Raw genomic sequence first — 17,101 nt, forward strand, 5'->3', positions numbered from 1 at the left:
AACCCAATAAAAAACCTGAGGGCAATTAAAAGAGACTTCAGGGCCTGTGAGCAATGGTGAAGGGAGTGGGTGCACAGGTAGTGTTCTGTCATTCCTGTTACAGGCAATGATGAGGGAAGGAGTAGGAAGAGACAGAAAATAAATACCTGGCTCCAATCCTGGTGTGAGGAGCAAAACTTTGGAGGTTTTACCGTGCCGTGGGCTGGCCTACACAACACCAGGCTTGCTCACAAAGGATGGGGTACACCTGTTCCCTAGGTGTAAAAGGATGCTTACCAAGAAGCTAGCAGGGCTTGTCAACAGAGCTTTAAACTAGATATGAAGGGGCAGGGGCTTGATAGAAAAAAGGCCTGTGAATGACACTCCAGTTTCTGAGAGATCGTGTGCTAGCAAGACCCTTTGGTCTACCACCTCAGAGGAAGCAGGGAATAGCACTCCAAGTGGCAGCAAAGAGAATGGATGCTCTTCAAGAAGGAAAACCTGGCAGGGCAAGAGCAGACCATGCCAGTGTGATGAAAAATGAGCCAGTGGGGAAGAAAAACAGCTTGGCTGTTGGTGGATCTCAGAAAAAAAGAAGGAAATGAGCTTTGGAAGAAGAGGCAGGTATCACAGGAGGAGTACAAGGATGAAGTGAGATCATATAGAGGGAAAATCAGAAGCGCTAAAGCCCAACTAGAACTTAAATTGGCCAGTTCTGTGAAAGATAATAAAAACTGTTTCTACAAATATATTAACAACAAAAGGAGGGGCAAGGAGAATCTCCATCCTTTATGGATGCAGGGGGAATAATAGTGATGAAGGATGAGGATAAGGCTAAGGTACTTAATGCCTTCTTTGCCTCACTCTTTAATAGTAAGGTAAGATGTTCTCTGGGTACTCAACTTCCTGAGCCAGAAGACAGGGAGGCAGAGAAGAACAAAGCTCCAGTGATCCAAGAGGAAATGGTTAGCAACCTGCTTAGCCAATTAGACATTCACGAGTCTATGGGGCCGGATGGGATCCACCCAAGAGTATTAAGGGAGCTGGCAGAGGTGCTCACCAAATCCCTTTCCATCATCTAGCAGCAGTCCTGCCTGATTGAGAAAGTTCCACTTGACTGGAGGTTGGCATTTACAAGAAGGGTTGGAGGGAGGGTCCAGGGAGATATAAGTATGTCAGTCTATATTTGGAAAATGATAGAGTTTTTTTTAATTATACCCATATTGCTGTGCACACCTAAAGCCACGAATTTATAAGAATTCCTACAGTTGTTATGAGCTACACTTACCCATCTATTAAGTCACAGCTTAAGGCCTCGAAGAATCCCTCCCTTACCTTACTGACAATGAAACTCAGACAATCTTTAACAATTATATCACTAATTTTTCATATTATGTTGCTTATTTTTGGCATAGATGTTATTTTTGTCAAAATAAATAACGTCCTTTTGCCATGTTAAAAAAAGTTTAAATCATAATAAACTTATGAAAACAGAAAACCCGTATATTTCTTTACTGAATTACCATCAAAGTCATTATTGCATCTTGGATTTCTTCAATTTCTGGTCAAGTGTTCCAGGTATGGGAAAGGCAAAAGACATTTATTCACTGTCCTAGGTACATTAGTCCACTGTCCACTAACAACAATGTTTACATGATCTATAGCTTTTAAACAGGTCAGTTCCCTCTAATGCAGCAGAAGTTAAACATCACAATATTCTGGTGGAGCACTATCTTCAAAACTGTCACTTCAAAAGTAAATTTAAAGCCTTAAATATCAGGAATTATATGAAGGTAATAATAATTAAATTCTTCACAGGATGCATGCTCATGAACATTTGCAGTGGCTTAACATTAAACAGCAGTTTCATAGACCATATTTAATACCGCATAGCCTTAGATTTGGCCAAATAATTTTTATTTGGACTCTTTCTTGAGTCTCAAAGGTCATTATTTCTTGCCTTATAGCATCACTCACCTCTAACTCAACAAATTTCATCAGACATGGAGGATGAACTTCTCAGCCTCCTCAATAAGCCAATATATATGCTTTCCCACTTAGACAGAGGCTGAATCCATTCCATAAATAAATACAGAAATAAGCTCTACTTTCCACAGACAATTCCCTAAGATGTTTAGTGATTGCTTCTACGTGGATATCAAAGTATCCAGTTGAAAAAATAAAGAAAAAAAAGGTGTGTGAGAGAGAACATCATATACTAAGTATTTCAAAATCTTAAAAAATCATACTTTTCATATACATGTAAATGTCCCTATACTGAAATGTATGCAATTATGCACCCTACATGTGGATTGTATCGGCTACTTTTTATTGCATATCACATAGTAGAAGCTGCTTTTTCTTCATGTGCAAGCTACGGCTAGTGCCACAGCAGGTCCAGGTAAAGCTAATTTTGTGACAATTATAGAAATGATTTCTGAACTCTTTGGTTCTGAACTCTGTGATCGGCAAGGCAAGCCTTTGCAAACATCCCCAAGAATGGCCAAAATGTTAAAAAGGCATTGGGAAATAAAGGCAAAGTTCTGAGGGAGGCTGATTTATTAGATGTTTGTCAAGGAATAAAATAAAAAGCCACCATTGATCCCAGCATTAGCCAGAATAAAGCATGCCAGCAGCAGATGACATCTGAATGGCTGGCAAGCACAATTGCCTTGAATGTGAAGGCAGATGAATCTTCTATGGCAGAAGATAGATGAAAGCCAGAGAAAATATAGGAAGTTTTATCAATTAGTGGAATCAGGAAAAAAAAAAAAAAAAAAACAAAAAACAAAACACATGGAATCCCATAACACACAAGAAATGGAAGAGAAAGTTATTCATGACAGACTGCATACCTCGCATCTGAGCAAATAGGGTATTTTGAAAAGTTCACAGAGCAATCACTTTTCTATCTCATAGTCTTTCTCATTTACTGCCTGAAATGCAGCACGTAGTTACTGTTCCCTAGTCTCACAGATGATACTTTCTGTGTGTGGAAAGCAGTCTGACTATGAAATAAAACAGAGCTAATGGCATGGAAAGCACAGTAACACTGGTTTTCTAGGTTAGGTTCACTTGAACTAAAACAACAACCTAATAGGCTTTAAAATTTCTGCTACATGCATGAAGTTTTATCAGTCACTTCCTTTTTTAATTCTCAGAAAATAAGCTTTTTTCTGGACTACTTTGCTGACACCTAGTGAGCCTCGGCTCAAACAGCTTCAGGAACACAAGCTCCTAGAAAAAGAGAGGCACTAACAGAGCAGCTGTTCTTTTTATTCCACTTGCAGTAAAATATTTTATTTTGCCATGCCTGTGATTCAGCAGTGACTAATTTTATATCAACTCAAAGAACACCGCGATAGTGATGAGATGTAAAAATGTGGATAGATGGTAAAGAGGAGAAAGGGAAAAGCACAATGACAAAAAATAATGGTCAGAGTCTTTGCCTATTAAATAACTTTCCCAGCCTAAATAACATCTACAAAGATGATCGAGTTAAAAAAACCTGTCACTGGTTGTGGTTTCAATCTTTTTCTTTTTGTGCCTCACATATTTAACTGGAATATCTCAGTGTCTGTAATTTTCAGCTAATGGCTTCTTTGTTGTTTGTTTTTAATGTGAAATAGAAACTACAGGCAACTCCTTATTATTGTCTCAAAATTAATTCCTATCTAATCTTATCATTATAATGGTATAAACACGTCACTTTATCCTTGGCTTAGTTTGGGAGAATGGCAATTCCAAGTGAGATTCTTGGCTTCAATGAAGCAGCTTAATATTGCCTAGGAAACAGGCATCAGTTATATGATAAAGCGTCTCCTGATGTAAAGGAATTCTACAACTAGAATAGATGCAGAAGTTTGGGGTTTTTTTAAATCAACCTGCTGTTTTAAATAGAAATTAAACAATGGAACCTAAGTGCTGACTAGCTGTGACAAAAATGATGAATAAGATTGCATTTTATTCTCCTGAAAAAATGGCTCCAACAGGTCACCATCATTAGTCTTGCATAAAAAACAGAAGAACCATACTGCTACCCACCATCAGTAAGTTAGTCTCTCGAGACCTGCTGGTCAGGAATCTTTAGGATTCCCTAAAAGAACTTACTGTCTGTCTGTCTTTCTGAAATACATAGTTTAACAAACTAAAATCTTAGAAAATGCATAAATGTCTGGATGCTTAAAAACACCTATGCAGACAGAGTAATGCTGCTCTAACCTTTCAGTATAACAAATTCAGGGTAATTAAACTTAACTTCACTGATAGAAAAGAAGCCACCAAAACACCTACTATGTATTTTTTTGTATCATAAACACAATGGAGATGCTAAGAATTGCGTAGGTTGATATGACTACAAAGCAGTAGAGAATACACAATTCTGCTAGTGAAAGAAATTAACTAGTGCCTACAGGGTGAGCTTTTCTTACAACATTCATGGCAGTAGATGTGTTTCTTTTTTCAGGCACCACTCAAGCTGTCCGCTGTGGTACCAAAACAGTCACTGTTACTTTCCTTTCTTGGCAGCCTATTATTTTAGCTTAGGTATTTCAGCCAGCCAGAACTTAATCCTGCCGTTAAATAGGAAGTTCAGTAGCTTTATTTCTTTCTCCAAGGAAAAATAATCAAAATAAATATTTCCAGCTAGAGAAGAGAGCGCACTTAAGAATGCTCTGGGATGATCTTAAATTGCACATTTTGGCTGCTGAGCCTCTGAGAATAAAAAGCAGATTGTGTCCAAAACACTTGTACATGTATAATTTTTATTTTAGGCATGTGAGATTACCAGTTGCTATTGGTGGCCAGTGATAGGATCTGAGGGAATGGCAGGAAGATGTGCCAGGGAACATTCATGTTGGATATTAGGAAAAGGTTCTTCACCCAGAGAGTGGTGGAACACTGGAACAGACTAACAGACTCCCCGGAGAAGCAGTAACAGTGCCAAGCCTGACAGTATCCAAGAAGGATTTGGACAACATCCTCAGACACATGGTGTGAATGTTGGTGTTGTCCTATGCAGGGACAGGCATGTAACTCGATGATCCTTGTGCATCTCTTCCAATTCAGAATATTCTATGATTCTATGAAATGTAAAATTGGTCAGACCAGGTTTTTATATAGTTTTGGTTTTTTAACTATATTAATAGTATATTTGAGCATCTAGGCCCAGACCGTAATCAAAGTCTCAGTATTTAAGCAGCTTTCTTAATTGAAACCTGCAATTAATTGTCTGTAAGTGTAATATACACTTTATTGCTTAACAACACTTAAGTGGGATTAATTTAACTTTTCAATTTATAGGTCAAAACCTATAAGTCAAAGATGTTACCACATGATGTATTTCAATTTTATCCATGATAATTTTCAGACTCAAACTCTATTGCACAACTCAATAAACAATTACCTTGAAGTTCCAAAGTAAGTGATTTTTCTGTTGATAAATTCCAAATAAAGTTTCTATCATCGAAAGGCAAGTTAAATTTTTCATTTTTGTGCAATTCCTCTTTATTTTCATTAAAAGTATGCTTTTACTCTATACATATTTAGTATTTTTCATAACCCACTTGGTTTGACCTGACCTGCAAAAGATTATTGGTATTAGTTAATGAAAAAAAGTGGACCGTTTAATGTGTAATTGATATATCCAAAATTATTACTTCTACATCTACTCTTTACTACAATAATTATGGGCTTTAAATAGTATAAACAAGGAAATAATATATTCCCACTGAAAAAAAAAAAAAAAAAAGAAGGTGAGAAGAGAAACGGGTCAGGCAAGATTGTTTTATCAAACAAGTTCAGGAGCACAGATACTTTTATTTCAAAGGCTTTTGCCCCTTAGCCTTAACTTTGTTTAGATGAATGGTAGAAACTGCTTTGCTCTCCTTTCGATTGTCTTGATCTCTCCTCAGATCTCTCTTATCTTCACCTAATGCTTTTCCTGAGAGAAAGCATGAAGATGTTTTTTATCTACTGTCCCATTGCCGCAGCTTGGCTTGAAAACCCCACAAGGTGCAAGATACAGAAACATGCACCAAAGCCCTGAATGGTCTAAAAATAAAGACATTTGTACTATTTCTATGCTTCTCACTCTCAGAGCAAATACCAACAATTTAATCTTTGGAACATACCTGATTTCCATATTCCCAGTGCACCAACACTAGAAAAAGAAACAAAACTGGTGTGATTAAATTCACTAAGAACTGCATTCAAATTCCAGACGCCCTGAGTTCCTCAACATAAACTGTTAAACGCTTTCATTTTCAGTACAGCTATAGGCACTGTGAATCTACCACACAATCAAGCCATCAAGACAATTTGGAATGGTAACAGAATTCTCTAAGATTTGATACAATAATTGAAAACACAATATATAACTGAAATTTTCCTACACAGTGTGAGAAAAGTAGAAGTACACTATAGATATCTAAGATCCAGCACCTACATAACATATTGATAGACTCAGCAACTGTTTTCTTGCTCAATACACAGGTGGCATTAGAGACAAAGTAATGTATTTTAATTTTATATCAAAAAAATACATTAGAAAAATTACTAGTTTTCATTACAATGCAGCTAGCCAGCAATGCCTTGACAATACTAAAGAGGCAGGCACACCACCTCTTCATACAGAATACATTTTTGACTCATTTGAATAAATGCTTCTCGGTAAATTACAACAGTACAAAAAATGGAATAATAAGCCAATTATTTTGTTGCATTGTAAATATGTGCTCTTGTAACACATACATAGTTAGGAACCAAATGTACACCAACATTTGTAAAAAACTCTGCATTAAAATAAATCTGTAGATACACTTGAGAGAGTCCAGTGAATGAAGGCTCACAAAGATGATGAAGGAACAGAAGCATCTCTCCCATAAGGTAACTCTGAGAGATCTGGGACTATTCAGCCTGGAGAACAGGAGACTGAGGCAGGACCTTATTAAAAAGAGGACAATCACTTAAACCTGCCTAAAGACAAAGCTCAGCTCAGTATTAAATTTCTCACCCGGCATGCAGGGATCAAGCATAATGTTTATTGTGCTGACATAATGTAGTGCAACGCTAAAGCCAATTAATAAAATTTTTGCAATCTATAGATCACCAACCAGCACGTTTCTTCAGAAGAATTTCAGTTCCATTATGTTGTCATACCTACTCCTATTGTGAAGTTTCTCCTATTTTGCATAGATCATGTATTTCTTAATTGGGTTTTCATTTTATCCAAATAACAAACATGCTGAACTTCAAACATAATTCAGCTGAGACATCTTGCTTTGCAAGAACAAACAACATCTTTATTTGCCCTTGGGATGGAAGGATTACTATGCAGAATTTGGAGATGAAAATGCAAAAAGGAAAACATATTTCAAATGTTCAGTGTTTTACTTTTTTTCCTTGCAATAGTTGCTTCTTTGTTTGCTCATCTTTTTCCAGAATAATGAAATACCCTTAATGCTTAAAATGAAAACTCAACATGTAACTATTCTGATATTGAGCTTTTTTGAGATTTGGTATTCAAAAACATAAGGTCAATAAGAGATGCAAAGCAACTGATTTTGTGGGCCAAATGAAGTAAACATTTTTCTTTGAAGGCACAAAGTCATTTCAGCTTTAGTTGCAATGATTATTGTTTTTTCTTATCTGCGTGTTTCATGCAAAATATTTTAATTCAAACAACAGTGATTTATGCAAGTTAGAATCATAGAATCATGGAACAGTTTGGGTTGGAAGGGATCTTTAAAGGTCACGCAGTCTAACACTGCTGCAGTGAGTAAGGACATCTTCAGCTAGGATCAGGTTGCTCAGAGCTCGGTCCAACCTGATCCTGAATGTTTTGAGGGATGGGGTATCCAGCACCTCTCTGAGAAAACCTGTTCGTGTTTCACTACCATCATTGTAAAGAATTTCTTCCTTATACCTAGTTTGAAACTATTTTGTTTTAGTTTAAAACCATTACCTCTTGTCCTATCACAACAGCTTCTGCTAAAAAGTCTGTCCCTTTCTTTCTTATAAGACCCCTTTAAGTGCTGAAAGTTAATATAAAGGAATCGATTTTTGAAAATGGCATCTCAGAAAAGGGAGATTTATTGAACACATCCTAATTCACCAAACATTTCTAGGCATTCTTTGCATGCACACTCTTGTCAAAACCTTATATAATGCTAACGGGCTTCATCATCGGTCAACACTTACTTTCCAATTACATATTGATCAGATTAGAAAAGAAACTGAAAGATAAGATGAACCATTTACAGTGCCCTTCCCAAACTAATCTACTTTTACTTTGCTGGAATTGCAGTTCACCCCAAGCAAGCAAGGTAAATTTGAACTAACTCAGCTTAAACAGAGGAAAGCATAATGTGATGTTATGATATAGTAAAAAGATATTGCAGGTTGAATTTTTCTCTAAAAAGTACACCTTTTATACTCAAGTTATGCAAGTTGGTGGGGAAGAGGCTTTGGGAGAGGTGCTATATATATTGAGGCTCTTGCAGCAGCTTAACAGAGAAACTCAAAACCTTCAGTAATTTGCAGGCAACTCATGTAAAACCAGTGTCTTAACAAGTCATACTGCCTTCTGCTGAACCACACTAAGCTCCTTTCACTGTAGGTTACAGTTTTGTAACTCTTCTTTTTTTGTGTGTAAATTTTCTTGTTCTAATATAACACTTTCAAAAAAAAATCACGGTTTTACATCAGTGAACATCTGTTGTTTTTCTAGTTAAAGTAGGCTATCTCATCCCTTCTGACATCAAAAACTATTTTAGTTCTTAGAGTGACTGCAACACAAATAATAACTTTACCAAAAACTTAAAGGGCAGTATCCATTTCAAATAGTAGCTCTAACTGCAAAATATTTTAACCATGTTGTTCTTCCCACTCTTTCTTTTGTCAGCTTTTCTAGTGCTGGTTCAATGGTTCTTTGTCTGGGATGTTTGTTTGAAAGATTGAATATGCAAGCAAATACCAAGAAATTTCTATTTGCAGACTTCACAGGGAAATTTAGATTGGCAACAAGTATTAGGTGTTTAGTTTTAAAAGCTAAGATTTTAATCTTCCTTTTATTATCCTTGTAAGTGATAATACCTTATCACTTACACTGAACACTTTAACTTTATTCTAAGAACAAAATGTATAGAAAAAGGTATTGTAATAGTTGGAAAATTTTGAGGGAAATTTGCATATTGCAGATTAAAAGATCCCAGAAGCTCCAGTAGATGGTACATCTTGGAATTCACAGCCTTGCCAAGAACTATGGGTTTTTCTCATCTGTTTAAAATACCTTCGGTTTTACACAACTCATAAGCAACATGTCTCATATGAATCCATCTCTGTGACATTGTTTTTTTCAAGCCTTGCATACATTCTAAAAGTCTTCAGATAGTCGTATACTCCTACAACACTATGGTTAAAAATTAAAATGTATCTGAGTTCTAGTCCTTTTCCATGATGACAACTGTACTGTTAATTTGGAATTATACTGTACACTGTGATAAAAATTTGGCTTTTTTCTTCTTCCTTACAAAATGAGAAAGTGGATAAAATCACAACAGCGAGAACAAAATGTTCAATGTGAGTGACCTATGTGCTAAAAAGTATACATATAGGCACAGAGCCTAAATGGAAAAGTATTTCTGGAGAGAAGCTCAGAATACAAGACCTTTCCATATAGTACAGCCTACATAGTATAGCATGTATTTGAAAAATTAGGTTACTTATTGTAAAACATTTGTAAAACTTATGAGGAATTTCAAAGGATTCTGAAGAAGCCATATTATCTCCACCTTATTAAGAAAGTGAAACCATTCATTTTTTCACCTGTTTGAAGCCAAATATTAGGGAGCAATAAGAGCAGGCTGCTTGGAAAGTGAAGAGCTGGGAGCCAAGAATTGCAGGAAGATGGAGAGGACACAGCTTTCTCTGACAAGGGTACAGTCCCACTGCGTGTAAACAGAAAAGTGGACCAGGTCCATGACAGAAACCAGGACCAGCTGACATATTAGTGACTGCAAGGTGAGTGTGTGAGGCAGATCTGAGATCACGCCAGAAAGCTGAGTAAACAAGACAGGTCCTAAGTTCATGACAGATCAGAGCCATGGATCAGTGATTGCCAGGTGTGCTGGTTTGGGCTGGGATAGGGTTAGTTTTCTCCATAGTAGCTAGTATGGGGCTATGTTTTGGACTTGTGCTGAGAACAGGGCTGATAACACTGAGATGTTTTAGTTATTGCTGAGCAGAGCTTACACAGAACCAGGGCATTTTCTGCCTCTCACACTACCCCATCAGCAAGTGGATAGGGGTGGAGAAGGCACAAGAAGTTAGGAGGTGATACAGCAGGAACAACTGACCCCAGCAGACCAAGGGGATATTCTATACCACATGACATCATGCCAGCAATGTGAAGTTGGGGGAAGAAGGAGGAAGGTGGGGGCGGACATTCAGAGTTATGGCATTTGTCTTCCCAAGTAACTGTTACACATGATGGAACTCTGTTTTCCTAGACATGGCTGAACATCTGCCTGCCAAGGGGCAGTGGTAAACGGCTTCCTTGTTTAGTTTTTCTTTTGTGCGTGGCTTTTGTTTTATCTATTAAACTGTCTTTATCTCAACCCACAAGCTTTCTCACTTTTATTCCTCCGATTTTCTCCTGAGTTCCACCTCAGGGAGCAAGTGAGTTCTTGTGTGGTGCTTAGTTGCCAGCTGGGGTTACATCCCAACTGCCCTTTTTGGCACCCAACATGGGGGCTCAAAGGGTTTGAGATAATAACAGGTTTGGTTGGAATGCGCTAGATGGAATTTATAGCAGTTATTGCTGCCCAGCTACTAATCAGCAGGGCCCTGTACTTGCCATGGAGCTTTCTTGCCTTGCTGTGTAACTAGAGCCTAATGCTTGTTAGTGGTTGCTTTTGGCTTTCGCTGCTTGCTGTACTGCTGTAGCACTTACCATCTTACTCTGCTGTGCCTGGGAACATATCGATAGCAGCAGCAGCAGCAATGCACCTGGGCCAGCAGATGGCCAGGTCATTGCTGCTGCTCCTGTGCCACTGCACCAGCTTGGCTGGAACGCCAGTGTGACAAACGGAAGGGACTGTGACTTGTGGTTAAGTCCACGTGCGAGCATGACACCCCAAAAGCATCTGTGGCCATGTATAAGCCAAAGCGGGTACATCACAAAGCATCTGTAGCCACATTGTATCTGTATCACAGTAGGTATACCTCCGAAGGCATTGCCACCCAAGGAAAGTCCACGCTGTAGAAGGTACACCTCGAAGAACCTGTGGCCATGCATGAGGTCATGCTGGAGCATCTCAAAATGTGTGACCATGAATAAGCCCAAAACAGAGCAAGTACACCCCTGGAGGGTGTACATTTCTCAGGGGTTGTTGATAGACTAGAGGAATGATATCTATGTATTATATCAAATGATGGGAAGGGGGTGGTGATCAATGAGGTTATTTTAGATAGTGTGGGACTGGAGCACGATATAAATTTTATGGAATGGTGGGGGGAAGGTAGGATGGCACTGTTTTGGATTTGTGCTGAAAACACAGGGATGTTTTATGTTTTAGTTACTGCTGAGCAGTTCTTGCACAGATTTGTGGCCTTTTCTACCTCTCACACCACACCACCAGCGAGTAGACTGGGGGCACAAGAAGGAGTGTGAGAGGAAACACAGCTGGGATAGCTGACCTTAGTTAACCAGAGGGATGTTCCAGATCATACGATGTCATGCTCAGTATAAATGAGGAACATATATTTTATTTGTTTCACAGTGACTTATTTAAAAGAAAAAGAAAAAAAAAAAAAGAATAATTCCAAGATGGAAAGACCTCTACAGCTAGAGTTTCAAACCAAATCAATGTTCCGCCTAAGTTTCATAACTGGTTTGACTGTAGAAATGAATGCTGAAATCTCCACTAAAACACAAAGACAATTATTTTGTCTTCTAATATTTTTTTATTTCTTTAAGTATTAGTTTTAGGCAAGGGATACATTTAGCATGTTTATTTAATAAACCAATAATTGCGCCCTTCAAATTCCATGTATTACTCGACATAAGATTGAAAACAGATTCTCCATTGCAGCATTTATGTATGACACATGCACCAGAAATATTTGTTTGTTCTGCTTCCTATTCTGCAGCGTTTGTTATTGTGAGTGACTCGTGGAACACTGAGATACATGACCTATTGGACTCAGTAACAAAAATACAGTGCTTTTTGGTAACTAAATAAGTGTGCTGAATGTAAGAAGTCAATAACGTTCAACCAAGTGAAGCTGTTAAGATTTCTCTCTTAAGATAGATTCTTATGTGAAAAGTCTTCTATGCAGCTGAGACATCAAAAAAGGCTGAAGCTCAAAAGTAAAGAAGAAAGGGAAACAAAAATAATCTAAAAAAAAATCACAACATAGCAACATTAGAGTAGAAAAAAAAGTTGAAATTTATGCCATAAATTTATGCCATAACCTCAATGAAGTTTGACTCAAATCTGGTGTACTAGCACATGAAAAAATATCCAAGTTTTCTTATGGAACTATTTTCTTCCTATCCACTGGTCATAAACCAGATAATAAGGAATTGTGGCATCTCTCAAATGTTTGTTTTCCTATGTAATACAGTGAATTTTTTCTCCGAGTGGTGCAACGTTTCCAGTCTCACTTTCCTTATTTAGGCAGCAAGCAAAATAGAAACTATCTGCTAGTTTTAGAGATAAATCTTAGAACATCACACGGAGCAATATTAACTAAAATGAATAAGTATCTGAGCTTACCTTTCCATAGTTACACACACACACACACAAACACATATATAAATATTAAAAAAAAAAAATAGCTGTGCATTTAACTACTTGAAGAAAAGCTCTGGTACAAGCATATTTACCACAGAAAAGTAACAACATTCAAACCAATTAATGTCTATTCAGGATAAAATTAAGCACAAAATAGTGAGCTAGGTATACAAAATATTTGTCATGATTTGTCATGGCATTAAAGGTAGTACTTCAATCTATTTATCAAAGTTAGTATCCCTCTAAGATTTAGCATTTATAAGACTATTGTAGAAATTGAGAACAATTTTCTACAAATATCATAATGGAGTCTATGCCTTAGAAAATATATTTTGAGAAGTGGCCCATTGTATAGTAAATACATACTGATGCTTACATTTAAAAACATAGAAGAACTCTTAGAAACCTTTTCTTTAACATTACTTGATATCACACAGAAGTGCTACCCCACGCAATACCCAGTGCTCTGGAGGCTGAAGGGTTTTAAGATCCACAGCAGCAATGTAATTCATATCTGTTCGAACGGCCTTTTTGTAGATTGGACATGAATACAGACGTGGATCTTTTGAAGCTGAAAAGACAGTAGAGACATAAAACCCAATGCAGCTAGGTTGAAAAAACAGGGCCCTAAAGGACTGGGCATAAGGCAAATATGAAATTAAAATTAAGTTCAATAGCACACAGCTCTCCATCACCATCAAAGAAAACTCTTTTTTATTCTCACACTGTTCACTACTGTGTCATTGCGAGCTGAAGGCCACATACAGCTTGAAATTCCTGCAGATTTAAGATTTAATATCAGCACCTAAGAACTGGATGTAGCAAGAAATGTAAATGGACACTCTGGAGTGATTAGCATTATTTTTAGTTCAATCTGACCACTTAACATTATTTCTCATCAATATATTCATGTGCCAAAATACAAAAAAAACGCCCTATTTTGAACAATCTATTTTGAAATGCTTGAAGTATTTTAGAGAATAAATTGTCAACTTCTTCACTGCAGAATCAGAAGTGCAGTCTACTTGTGCTTAATACTTGTGTTCATTATTCAGCATCTTGGCTGCTTTCACAGTGATCATGCCTCTTATAAAAGATCAGCTACACAAAATCTTGGCAAAATAGCATGTAAGCAGGCTTTACTTTCAGAGGTGGAATTCTTTTCAACTGAAGTTTCCAATTTTACATCCTTATCCAACAACATCTCCTATTTTATACGCAAAAAACCCCAAACCCTACGTTAACCTAAAGTATACATTTTCACAAAACAGCACTGTCCTTCAGTCCCATAAGTTTCCTTTCATAGAATAACATAATGATAGTGTTGGAAGAGACCTCTGTTGAACATCCAAGTCCACTCCCTCTGCTAAAGCAGGTTCACCTACAACAGGCTACACGAGAATATGTCCAGGCAGGTTTTGAATATCTCGAGAGAAGGAGATTCCACAACCTCTCTGGGTAACCTCTCCCAGTTCTCTGTCACCTTCAAAGTATAGTAGTTTTTCTTCATATTCAGGTGGAACATTCTGTGTTTCAGATAGTGCCCAACGCCCCTTTTTCTGTCACAAGGGCATTATCCTTACAGTCTTTTCCTGCCCCAAAACCAAAACATTTTCCACTACTTCACTCCATCTCTTGCTTTCTTCTGTTAGCTCACAAACAACCTTGCCCAGAAAACCAAAAACAAATAGTCTTAAAAATATACACATTACACATATATACTATATATATATGTTGTGTATACATACTCTAATAACTTTTATATAGAGATATATACCAGAAGGTAGAGAGCTATCTAAATATTAGGAGTACCGATTACCAATTATCAAGCAAGGCTGAAAGCCTCCCCTGTTGAAAGAGATTCAGTATGTACACAAGTAGCCACAGCCCCATGAAATGCCTAGAGCCCAAAAGTCTTCCATGCAGCTGAATAAGAATTTAGATTGAATTCTATCAAAACAGCATCCTTTAGAATACAGTTAACTTACTGTTATTCTCTGCATATATCCTTATAACTGGCATCATCTCGAAGAGCACCTTGGGCTTAGATTCCGTCAGCCTCATGTTTCTCCTGTCCCAACCAGCTCCTTCCAAATACAGCCCATACACGTAGACACCTTCCAAAGGAGGGCTTGTAATGTCATCCTTCATCCACTTAGTGACCTCATTACACAGCACTACACTGTCAAGAGCCCATCCTTTGTTAGCCCTTGTTATTTCCTGCCCAAAATAGACGAAAGTATGGAGGTTACACTTTCACAGGTGCACAGAGCCATTTTTGCCAAGCATTTACTAAAAACATATTTGTATGGTCACAACTTACAGATTTCAATATGAAAAATACTTTTTATGATATCCATGTTTACAGCAGTTTGACTTCACCCTAAGCTAGTGATGACATGGTACTACAAGAAAGTACTTTATCCACTAAATCTGATCTTCAATTTTTCTGTTATATACAATATCTTAAGACCATATCAAGTAACAGAACTGCTAAATTCCAATGGTAACTGGTCCTGTGAACATGAAAATTTTGCAGCTTTTATGAGATAAGAAAACATTAACTACATGTGCCAAGTAAAACAGTTCCAGTGACAAAAGCAAAACGCATAATTTTCTGCATTTTTCTGGGCTTATCTTCTTTTTTCTGTATCTACATTCTTCATTAACTGTATTCGTAATAATGAGTAAGAGCTCACTCAGCTCTAAAGCTACATAAAGAGACTTCAAGGAATTCAGAAAATGCTTGAAGATAGTCATGCTGAAGGTTCAACACATACTTCAAATTTAGTGAGTGAGTTAGTGAACTGGACATCACTCCTTTATCTTGCCCAGCTCCCCACAATCACACGCCATTAAGTTATGCCAGACCTAAGTTTTATCCTGGTTTACAAATGTCTTCCAAGATCTTTGTAGCAATCGAAATTATTGTTTGTCCCATACTACAGTTAATTTGCTGTTTTAAAAGAGCAAAAGGGTTATATTTCAAAGATCACTCTGGCTCTTCATCCTTCTGATTTCTATTTGTTCCACCATATAGCAAAGCCCAGAAAGTCACTTTGTTTTTTCCTTGGTTTGATGAATACACTCAATTTCCATCTCTCTAGCTTTTAACCAAACCAGCAGCAGTTTGGTACAAGGTCCAGAAGAGGTAAAGGCCTGTGTCACAGCTGGGCCAAGAACACCCCCAGAAAACCGATGAGGAGAAAAGCAACAGAGTGATCATCGACTACATTGTGGGTATAAGGAGCCTCATGCATACCTCTCCTACTGTATGCAATTTTACTATGAGCCACTCACTTTTATCCCATAAATATGACATTTTAATTCTCCCTGCTAGGTCGCGTGGTTGCATGGCAATGATCTCCCTTTGTGCTGGGACAACTCTCAAGGATGCTTCTTGAAAGAATGAGATTTTTACTGATGACAGATTGCTGGTGAATCCTCCCTGGATGGCTGCTGTTAACCTGGCACACCAGGCAATTCTCTTCTCTAGCAGGGATTGGTTGTTTAGCTTAAATAAGTAACATTTTAAATAGAATAAATAGGTAAATAGTCTGAGAGGGTGTAATTGCCCAGGGATTTCTTCATTCATGTTGGCCTCTCTCCCTGGAGTTGATCATGCTGCTGTACTCCTCTATTACATTGTTTATTTTATAAAATCTGATGCCCAAGAACCTGCTTCATAAAATCTCAAGTTCAAACTTTAGAGCAACCTCACACTGGATGGCCAGATGGAATGTAAGTAAGTGAATTGGGGATAAGCAAGGAGAAAACTTGCAATCTGAGTTGTGACACAGGGAATTGGGTGTGCACATATTATCACTTAAACACATATTACTCAATTTTCCCGCTGTATGTTTCCTTCATGTAGTAAGTGATCGTCATTGAACTCTGTGAAGTGGCACTTTTATCTATATAGGGATTTTATCCTAAAAAACTCATTTGTGACACTTGGGAAGTTAGGTTGCTGGTTACTCAGATTCTCTTTTTAGGGACCCAGAAAACTGTAGATTGCAATTGTTTCAGATCCTGCTATTAAACCCTTTCCACAAGCTTGGGTCCAAAAGAAAATCCCAGTTTAGGACTGTTTACTCAAAAAGAGTATCTTGTTATATAATTCCAAGGCCATATGTCTGCAATTTTAGTAGAAGTAGTTCACATGTTAGAACTTCAGTTTGGCAGCCGAAGATTACACTACCCAGACTTCAGAGCAAGAGGGGAGATTTGCCTTCTCTGCAAATATCCATCTCTCCTCAAAAATTTACTATTTTCTGAGGACTCATTTGATTCCCATTTGAGAATTCTTTCCTGATTTTACAGAT

The 17,101-nt window shown here is 37.5% G+C and overlaps 1 protein-coding gene across 1 annotated transcript in view; it reads right to left on the reverse strand.

Annotated features, from left to right (window-relative positions):
• Positions 1–11,980: 11,980 nt before the first annotated feature.
• DNAH5 (dynein axonemal heavy chain 5) overlaps positions 11,981–17,101 on the reverse strand; it is a 123,333-nt gene continuing 118,212 nt past the window's right edge. The window contains exons 78-80 of the mRNA XM_009570288.2: positions 14,765–14,996; positions 13,153–13,347; positions 11,981–12,377 (exon numbers count right to left, since the gene is read on the reverse strand). Coding sequence (XP_009568583.2) covers positions 13,196–13,347; positions 14,765–14,996 — 384 coding nt within the window. The 3' untranslated portion in view covers positions 11,981–12,377; positions 13,153–13,195. The remainder of the gene's footprint in view (positions 12,378–13,152; positions 13,348–14,764; positions 14,997–17,101) is intronic.

This window comes from Cuculus canorus, chromosome 2, assembly GCF_017976375.1.
Source record: "Cuculus canorus isolate bCucCan1 chromosome 2, bCucCan1.pri, whole genome shotgun sequence".
NCBI lineage: Eukaryota > Metazoa > Chordata > Aves > Cuculiformes > Cuculidae > Cuculus > Cuculus canorus.